This window comes from Colobus angolensis, unplaced genomic scaffold, assembly GCF_000951035.1.
Source record: "Colobus angolensis palliatus isolate OR3802 unplaced genomic scaffold, Cang.pa_1.0 Scaffold314, whole genome shotgun sequence".
NCBI classification, from domain to species: domain Eukaryota; kingdom Metazoa; phylum Chordata; class Mammalia; order Primates; family Cercopithecidae; genus Colobus; species Colobus angolensis.
This window is the reverse complement of record NW_012116422.1, coordinates 435,774-446,115: the sequence shown is the minus strand read 5'-3', so window position 1 is coordinate 446,115 and position 10,342 is coordinate 435,774. Positions and strand designations below refer to the sequence as shown.

At 40.6% G+C, this 10,342-nt stretch overlaps 1 protein-coding gene across 5 annotated transcripts in view; it reads left to right on the top strand.

The window, feature by feature from the left end:
* RAPGEF6 (Rap guanine nucleotide exchange factor (GEF) 6) overlaps positions 1–10,342 on the top strand; it is a 222,103-nt gene that overhangs the window by 40,283 nt on the left and 171,478 nt on the right. For all 5 annotated transcript variants that reach the window (XM_011951038.1, XM_011951041.1, XM_011951037.1 and 2 more), the window contains exon 4: positions 3,675–3,758. In XM_011951038.1, coding sequence (XP_011806428.1) covers positions 3,675–3,758 — 84 coding nt within the window. The remainder of the gene's footprint in view (positions 1–3,674; positions 3,759–10,342) is intronic.

The following is a 10,342-nucleotide window of genomic DNA, read 5'->3' as shown; positions in this document are numbered from 1 at the left end:
TTTTTTTTGTGACAGAGTCTTGCACTGTTCCCCAGGCTGGAGCACAGTGGTGTGACCTTGGCTCACTGTACCCTCCACCTCCTGTATTCAAGCGATTCTTGTGCTTCAGCCTCCCAAACAGCTGGTATTACAGGTGTGCACCACCACACCCAGCTAATTTTTGTATTTTTTAGTAGAGACAGAGTTTCGCCATGTTGGCCACGCTGGTCTTGAACTCCTGACCTCAAGTGATCTGCCTGTCTAGGCCTCCCAAAGTGCTAGGATTACAGGCGTAAACCACTGCACCCAGCCTCTATCCCTTAACTTTCAATCTATGTTTGTCTTTAACAGTGAGGTGAGTCTGTTATAGGCAGCATACATTTGGGTTTTATTATCCACTCAGCTATTCTGTATATTTTAATTGGAGGAACTTACCCAGTCACATTCAAGGCTGTTATTTATAGGTAAGGATTTATTGCTACCTTTGTGTTAATGGTTTTCTGGTTGTTTTATAGATTTTTTTTTGTAGCATTCTTTCTTGTTCACGTCTGTGGTTTTGTGGCTCGCTGTGGTGCTATACTTTGTTTCCTTTCTCTTTCTCCTTTGTGTATCTGCTGTAATTTATGTTTACTATAGAGCTAGCATAAAGAGTCTTGTTATAATGCACTATTTTAAGCTGATAGCAAATTAACTTTGGTCTCTGTATTGCTCCATTCTCGTATTGTCATAAAGAACTACCTGAGACTGGGTAATTTGTGAAGAAAAGAGGTTTGCTTGACTCACAATTCCACAGGCTTCAAAGGAAGCATGAGTGGGAGGTCTTAGGAAACTTACAATTATAGCAGAAGGTGAAGGGGAAACAAGCACTCCTTACCATGGTGGAGCAGGAGACAGAGAGAGAGAGAGAGAATGCAACAGGGGGAAATGCGACACTTAAACCATCAGATCTTGTGGAACTCACTATCATGAGAACAGCGTGGGGGAAAATCTGTCCCCATGATCCAGTCACCTCCCACCAGGCCCTTCCCCTAACATGAGGATTACAATTCGACATGAGATTTGAGTGGGGACATAGAGCCAAACCATATTATTCCACCACTGGTCCCTCCCAAATCTCATGTCCTTCTCATTTGAAAACCAGTCATGCCTTTCCAGCAGTCCCCCAAAGTCTTAACTCAATCTGACATTAACTTAAAAGTCCAAGTCCAAAGTCTCATCTGAGACATGGCAAGTCCCTTCCACCTATGAGCCTGTAAAATCAAAAACAAGTTACTTCCAAGATACAATGGAGGTATAGGCATGGGATAAATGCTTCTGTTCCAAATGGTAGAAATTGGCCAAAATAAAGGGGCTACAGGTCCCACGCTAGTCTGAAAGCCAGCAGGGCAGTCATTAAATCTTAAAGCTTCCAAATAATCTCCATTGACTCTATGTTTGACATCCAGGGCACGCTGAGGCAAGTGGTGGGCCCCCAAGGCCTTGGACAGTTCTGCCCCTGTGGGCTCTGCAGGGTACAGCCCCTGTGTCTGCTTTCATGGGCTGGTGTTGAGTGCCTGTGGCTTTTCTAGGCTCTCAGTGCAGACTGTGGGTCTACCATTCTGGGGTCTGAAGGACAATGGCCCCCTTTTCACAGCTCCATTAGACAGTGCCCCAGTGGGGGCTCCAACCCCACATTTTCCCTCTGCACTGCCCTAGTGGAGGTTCTCCATGAGGGCTCTGCCTCTGCAGCAGACTTCTTCCTGGATATCCAGGCATTTCCATCCATCTTCTGAAATCTAGGCAGAGATTCCCAAACCTCAACTTTTGCCTTCTGCATACCCACAGGCCCAACACCATGTGGAAGCCATGAAGACTTGGGGCTTGCAGCCTCTGATTCAATGACCTTAACTGTATTGTTGGCCCCTTTTGGCCACACACTTTTAAACGAGCAAATCTTGTGAGAGCTCACTATCATGAGAACAGCATGGGGTAAATCTGCCCCTGGATGGAGCTGGAGCAGCTGGGATGCAGGGCACCAAGTCCTGAGGCTGCACAGAGTAGCAGGGCCCTGGGCCCAGCCCACGAAGTCATTTTTGGTTGGCCTCTGGGCCTGTGATAGGAGGGGCTACCTTGAAAGACTCTGAAATGCCCTGGAAACATTTTCCCCATTGTCTTGGCTGTTAACATTTGGCTCCTGTTGTGCACATTTCTGCAGTGGGCTTGAATTTCTCCCCAGAGAATGGGTTTTTCTTTTCTACCGCATGATCAGGCTGCAAATTTTCTAAACTTTTATGCCCTGCTTCCCTTTTAAATATAAGTTCGTTTCAGATAATCTCTTTGTTCATGCATATGAACGTACACTTTTAGAAACAGCCAGGTCACCTCTTGAATGCTTTGCTGCTTAGAAATTTCTTCTGCCAGATACCCTAAATCATGTCTCTCAAGTTTCAAAGTTCCACAGATCTCTAGGGCAGGGGCAAAATGCCACCAGTCTCATTGCTAAAGCATAGCAAGAGTGACCTTTACTCCAGTTTCCAATAAGTTCCTCATCTCCATCTGAGATCACCTCAGCCTGGACTTCATTGTTTATATCACTTATCAGCATTTTGGTCAAAAGTATTCAACAAGTCTCTAGGAAGTTCCAAACTTTTCCACATCTTTTCTGTCTTTTTCTCCAAACCGTTCCAGCCTCTGCCTGTTACCCACTTCCAAATCACTTCTACATTTTCAGATATCTTTGTAGCAGTGCCCTACTACTAATAATAATTTGTATTTCTATTATTGCACATATAATTACAGGAAAATTAGAAAACATAGACAGTAAGAAAAACTTCATCTGAAACTTTGTTGTGAAGAATAAGAATGATTTCTCTGTGATAAATTCCTTGGTGTAACATTGTTGGAGCTAAAGGTTATGACATCCTTGTGGCTTGTGCTGTGGGTTCCTATATTGATTTGGATAAAAGGTTGTGGTGATTCTGATTTGCAGTATTAGTAAGCAGTGAATAAATTTTTATCACAGCCTCTGTAAAATTGATCCTATGTGTGGATTTGGTTAGTATTTTATAATTGTTTTCATTTGCATTTTCTGTTTACTAGTGACTCTGTGTTTTGTGTACCTGTTAAGAATCGTCTGTTTTTATCTTTTGTTCATTTACTACTTGAAATAGTAATGCATTTCTGTGAGTACTGGTACCTATTACAGATATTATTTTTAATCATATCACATTTGAGAATTATTTTCTGTTCATCTTTTTGTTGTATTCAAGTTTCAACTTGTATGGGCTAATATACTTAAGAATTAAGTGTTATTTTCTTCTACAAGTGTGATATAATTCTTCTCTGTTTTCTTTTTTTCTAGGAAACGTGTGTGTTTGTTGCTTTCTTAGCTTTAAAGCTTTAATTAAACTGAAATTTATTTCAAGGAACAGTATAAACAATGTTGTTTTTTGCTAAAATGTATTTCTAAAGTACTTTATTCACTTTAAGTATTGGTGTTTTATAGTATGTATCTTAAGATAGTGATTATACTTTTATTTCACTAAATGTGGTCTATATAAAACCTGAGGCAACAGGCAAAATATCCCAAATTTCTAAGTAGTGTTACTTCATTTTTAATTATTTGTACTATTACCAGAATATATTTCATATTGAATTCATATACATATGAACATGTGTGTTATTTTACTCATTTATTTACTTATTTATTTAAACAGTTCAGAAACAATTGCCAGATGTTGGTATATCCTACTTTCTGGATCTGTGCTTGTGAAAGGCTCCATGGTCTTGCCTCCTTGCAGGTACGTTCACATTTGCTGCTTAGTACATATGGCAGGCAAAGTTAATACTAAACTATTTTGTATAGGATGTCATGCCTTGACTCCTGAAAGTTTACATCATTGGCCTTTGCATGAAATGTGCTAATTGACTAGTTTTCTTTCAGTGGGTGATACATTTTTTAAATGTCTTTGCTTGTTGGCACCATTGGAAATACTTGGCAGGAATCAGTTAATCTTTTGTATTTCTGGTGGTATAATCTGTAAGCTTACACCATGACATGATATCTTCTTCCTGTTTGAAAATTAGTTTTATGGGAGCTGGGTGTGGTGGCTCACACCTATAATCCCAGCACTTTAGGAGACTGATGCTGGCGGATCACCTGAGGTCGGGAGTTCGAGACCAGTCTGACCAACGTGGAGACACCCCGCCTCTACTAAAAATGCAAAATTAGCCGGGTGTGGTGGCGCATACTTGTAATTCCAGCTACTCGGGAGGCTGAGGCAGGAGAATTGCTTGAACCTGAGAGGTGGAGTTTGCAATGAGCCGAGACCATGCCATTACACTCCAGCCTGGGCAACAAGAGTGAAAATCCATCTCCAAAAAAAAAAAAAAAAAATTAATTTTATGTATGTTTTGAGCTGATTTATCTAATGGATTTTTGATTCATTGCTATTATTGGGTGTAGAGAGGTGATATAATAGTTAAGAAATTGGTTTTTGGAGTAAATCAACTAGATTGCAATTCTGATTTCATCACTAGTTCTGTGACTTGGGACAAATTTTAGTTTTCTTGACTGAAAAATGGGAATAATAGTGATACCTACTTAAGTATTGTCATGAGGTGTTAGGAAACTACTACAGATGCTCTCAACAGAAATCTATAAGGGCACATTCTGGAGCCAGACTCCACGAGTTCATATCTGCTCTACTATTTCTTGGGCAGATTACTTAATTTCTTTGTGCCTTACTTTGTTCATTTGTAAAATGATCATAATAATACAACCTCTTTCATAGCATAGGCTAGTTCTGAGAAATAAACGACTTACTCTATATAAAGCTCTTAGAACAGTACCTGGATGTTAAAAGTAATTGTTAATTATTATCATAACTATTACATAAAAGAGAAGGGTGGTGGAAAGAAGGTCAATTGTGGAATTCTGTTAGTAATTATTAAGATTTTGGGGCCTCAACGTATGCTTTAGTGACATATAAATGTAATTTTTAGTGACTTTTTTCCCATAATGTTGAGAAGAAATTTCTAGGCTTTGAAAGTAAGACTTCCAATTGTAGTTAATTTAATGGCATAACTGTTTAACATAAATATCAGGATATGGGACATCTCGATTTAAGTATCATTTTAGAAGTCATGCCTTGACTCCTGAAAGTTTACATCATTGGCCTTTGCATGAAATGTGCTAATTGACTAGTTGAATAACACATGTAGTTGACTGTATTTATAAATATATAGTAGTTCTGGTTTTTTTGAGCTTTTTGGCCATTGTTCCTTTTCCCTATATTTGTGAATCTCACATTAATGAATTTGTAGTTTTAGCCCCTGAGAACTGAATAAGCTGGATTGATACTGCCTACAGTTATAGTTGAAGATTGTAGGCCAGGCACAGCGGCTCAAGCCTGTAATCTCAGCACTTTGGGAGGCCGAGATGGGCGGATCACGAGGTCAGGAGATCAAGACCATCCTGGCTAACACAGTGAAACCCCGTCTCTACTAAAAAATACAAAAAACTAGCCGGGCGTGGTGGCGGGTGCCTGTAGTCCCAGTTACTCGGGAGGCTGAGGCAGGAGAATGGTGTAAACCCGGGAGGCGGAGCTTGCAGTGAGCCGAGATCCGGCCACTGCACTCCAGCCTGGGCGACAGAGCAAGACTCTGTCTCAAAAAAAAAAAGACTATTAGTATTTTTCTTTTGAACACTCCTGCTGTGTTCTGAATGGTCAAGAATTTACTGTGAGGACTTTTAGTAGCCCTTAATCAACTGCAATAATTCATTACTAGTTTGTGATCAAGACAATGAAGTTTATCTTTTTAAGTAAATAGAATGAGATTTTAGAAAAAGTCATGGTGTGCATTAATGTAATCATAAACTTTACAGCATACGTGATTATGGAAGTTTATTCTAAAGAATAATACTTATTAGGGAATTTGTATCTTTTGTGTGAAAAATTTATAATAGGCTACTGTAGGTTCAATTTTAGGATTAGTGAGTTACTATAACAAATAAACTACCTAGAATAATGCTTAGCATATATTAAGCATCAAATAATTTTTCGCTTCTTCAGACAGAATACAGAAACCACAGCATAATTAGAACAGGTAAAGTTTGATTTTTTTTTTAATTTTTTATTTTTTAAATTTGAAACAGAGTTGCTGTTGCCCAGGCTGGAGGGCAGTGGCAGGATCTTGGCTCACTGCAACCTGCACCTTCTGAGTTCGAGTAATTCTCCTGCCTCAGCCTTCCGAATAGCTGGGATTACAGGTGTGTGCCACCACGCCCAGCTAATGTTTGTATTTTTAGTAGAGGCATGGTTTCACCATGTTGGCTAGGCTGGTCTCAGGCTCCTGACCTCAAGTGATCTGCCCGCCTTGGCCTCCCAAAGTGCTGGGATTACAGACATAAGCCACTGCACCTGGCCTGAGCAGGTAAAGTTTAATTTTAAAATTAAACTAATTCAAGGGATTAGCTACTAAAAAGGATAAAGCCGAATACCCTACAGCTGAGGGCAAATTCCCAAGGACAAAACAAATTTGAAAGGGAGACCCCTTCCTCATGACTAGAGTTCAGACTTTGTTGAAGAATCTTAGTTGCAGCCCAGTAAATAGCAGAGACGTTCACTGGATTGCTCTGGGACAGAGCTGCTCCACAGTCATCTGGTCAAGGCTGGCAGGAAGGGGAAGGGAACTGCTGGCCAGGAGTGGCGCGGAGGAGACCCCCCCCTTACCAGGATGCAGATGGCCCCTGAAGCTGGGGACAGGAAACAGAAGCCCCCCAGTTGCAGAGGAAAGACTTTCTTATTGCAGTGTTCCTCTAGCACCCTCTGCTGACAAAGCTGTAACATTTTCAGCTAGCAAAGAAGAACATTTACACAATTCACATCCTTACCACAAAGTAGGGCAATAAAGGGTAGATTGGAAGCTGAGAGCTAGAGCCAGGATGTTTGGAGAGGCAGTAAATAACTCTCACAGTTCACTCCCCTGGCTGCTCAGCTTCTTTATGAATGCTTCTAAACACATTTGAAATTCCATTCAACGATCTGTGTCTACCTAACAAAACGCAGCTATCCTTTATACAAATGAAGTTCTTACCCTCTCACCCAAATAAGGAGACACACAACCACAACAATCATTGCTAGCTATATTTGTATATAATCTGTCATAGTGCCTCTGAATATTCTGTTAACTAAAAACTACCTTGTAAAGTTTACCTTCAGTATCTTATACCATATATGTTGTAATCTAAGAGAAAATATAAAAAGCTACTACAGTCCTTGTTTCTATAATTGGACATAAGGCTATAGTTGATATCTCTGTCTTTCACTACCCATTCAGTATTTCTTGCCTCAAGTAAAACTTCAGCTGTTCTGTGTCCTTTACTTTGTGGTTGGAACAAAACTTTAATTTTGGTGTGTCTTCAACTGTCCTGCCTCTTTCTTGGTTGCTGTAGTTTTTGATTAACCTTTTTTTTTTTTTTTTTTTAAAGACAGTGTCTCCCTCCGTCACCCAGGCTGGAATGTAGTGATGTGATCCCAGCACACTGCAGTCTCTGCCTCCCAGGTTCTGGCGATTCTCCTGCCTCAGTCTCCCAAATAGCTGGGATTACAGGCGTGCACCACCATGCCCGGCTAAGTTTTGTACTTTTTGTGGAGAGAGGGTACCATGTTGGCCAGGCTGGTCTCAAACTCCTGACCTCAAGTGATCTGCCTGCCTTGGCCTCCAGGAATGCTAGGATTACAGGTGTGAGCCACCTCACCTGTTTTCCACCATTTTTTTTTTTTTTTTTAAAGACAGATTCTCTATTGCCCAGGCTGGAGTGTGGTGGCTCAGTCTTGGCTCACCTCAACCTCTGCCTCCCAGGTTCAAGCGATCCCTCTGCTTCAGCCTCCCAAGTAGCTAGGACTATAGGTATGTGCCACCACACCCAGCTAATTTTTGTAATTTTAGTAGAGATGGAGTTTCACCATGTTGGCCAGGCTAGTCTTGACCTCCTGACCTCAAGTGATCCACCCACCTTGGCCTCTCAAAGTGCTGGGATTACAATGTGAGCCACCACACCTGGCCCCATTAATCTTTAATAGTGGGCATGGAAGTACTAACAAGAGCATAAGAGAATGGCCTAAGTTCCACATGTAGTCTCTCTTGCCTACATTTTGTGCAGTAATCCATTATTCCTTTGCTGATTGGAATCAGTCACATGGGCCAGTAGACTAACTTCTTTTGCTGCCTGTTGGTTTAATGACTGGGTGGAAGTCTCTAGTTCAGTAGAACCATTGTTGTGTTTACTGGCAGAAGCAATACTCTTTTGTACACTAAGCTTCCAAACCAGCAGAGCTTAGAGTTGTTGAGAGGGGAAGCAAAAATTGTGTGTATGAGTTTGTGAAAGGAAAATAAATCTCAGGACCCCCAAATCACTAAGTCAAAGAGAAAAGTCAAGCTGGGAACAGCATCAAGCAAACCTGCCTCCCATTTTATTCCTAAATAAAATAGCTACAAAAATTAAAAAAAAAAAAAGGCTACATTGCTCCCTCATAATTTGTCCATAAGGAAATTCCTTGTGGACCTAAGATCTTTACCCTAAACAGACTAAGGCACCAAACCCAGCAAGGCCTGTCCAGATTTTTCTTGGCCTATGTAGCATTCCTTCCTTCCAGGTATGGGGCAGGACCCCTCTGGAATGAGGGTTTTCAAGGGAGAAAGGAGAGCAACATTTCTAGGTTTTATAACTTGCTTTGAGGAAAAGGAGTTCTACTTTCTATGACTCACCTTGAGAAAGAGGTTTCTGTTACACAGTTTGAGGGAAAAAGAGGGGCAAGAGAAGGTCAGAGACTTTGCCTTTGATTTACTTCAATATCCTTTAAAGGACTCACCATGCCAAAGCACCATATTTTGGAGTATTGTTTTCTGAGTTCCAACAAATCCCTAGTTTTAGCTCTTTTATTGTGAAATATAATATGGGGAAAAGTGCAGATAACATAAATCTACATGTTAGTGAGTTACTATATATCAAATGTTTGCCTAATCACTACCCATATCAAGAAATTGAACATTGTCATTACCTAGAAGCAGCTTCATGCCTTTTCTTAAATCTACTCTCTTACCTTTCCTCAACACCAGTTTCCTAAATTTTAATCAGTCTTGTATGTCTGAAGAGTTTTGGCCTGTGGATATGTACACCTTAGTTGAGGGCTATTATAAGTAATGCAGCTGTGAACATTTTTGTGTATTAGATGCACATGTGGATGCATTTCTGCTGTATATACCTAACAAGGAAATGTTGGCTCACAGTGTTGTAGGACTTCCTCCTTAGTTCAGCTAAGAGCTGGGTCTTGTTACACAGCCATGAAATGTTAGGCTCACAGAAACTTTGAAGGATGAGAATATTGGAATTTATTGGGCAAAAAGGAAAAAGGGGAAACAAGGATTCTCTGCAAAACCAGAGTTTCTGCTAGTGTGCTTCCCGCCTGGCAGATTGAATCCCAGGTACCATGCAGGAAGAGGAGGGGCCAGGCTCCTCCTCACAGCAAAGGGCACAAACTTCTGTGGCTCCACTCCTGTGTGTGCTTCTCCCAGTGTACAGGCCAGTTAGAATTTTTCTGGGAACCCCTTTACACCTGACTGTCTCAACAACAGGGTGTGCCTACATTAAGCTTTGTTAATTCCAAGTTGCATTCCAAATTGATGCACTAATTTACACACCCACCAGTGGTGTGTGAGTTCTTACTGTTCCACATTCTAACCAACACTTAGTAGTATAAGTCTTTTTACTTTAAAGTTATTGGCTGCTTAATTTCAGTCATTCTTTTCCATTTTATTATAGTTTTCATTTGCATTTTAATGACTGCTGATGAATACATTTTCATTAGAGTGACTTTTTTTTTATTATACTTTAAGTTCTAGGGTACATGTGCACAACATGCAGGTTTGTTACGTATGTATACATGTGCCATGTTGGTGTGCTGCACCCATTAACTCGACATTTACATTAGGTGTATCTCCTAATGCTATCCCTTCCCCCCTCCCCAACCCATGACAGGCCCTGGTGTGTGATGTTCCAATTCTTGTGTCCAGGTGTTCTCATTGTTTAATTCTCACCTATGAGTGAGAACATGTAGTGTTTGGTTTTTTATCCTTGTGATAGTTTGCTGAGAATGATGGTTTCTAGCTTCATCCGTGTCCTTACAAAGGACATGAACTCATCCTTTTTTATGGCTGCATAGTGTTCTGTGGTGTATATGTGCCACATTTTTTTTTTTTATTATACTTTGTTCTAGGGTACATATGCATAACGTGCAGGTTTGTTACATATGTATACATGTGCCATGTTGGTGTGCTGCACCCATTAACTCGTCATTTACATTAGCTATATCTCCTAATG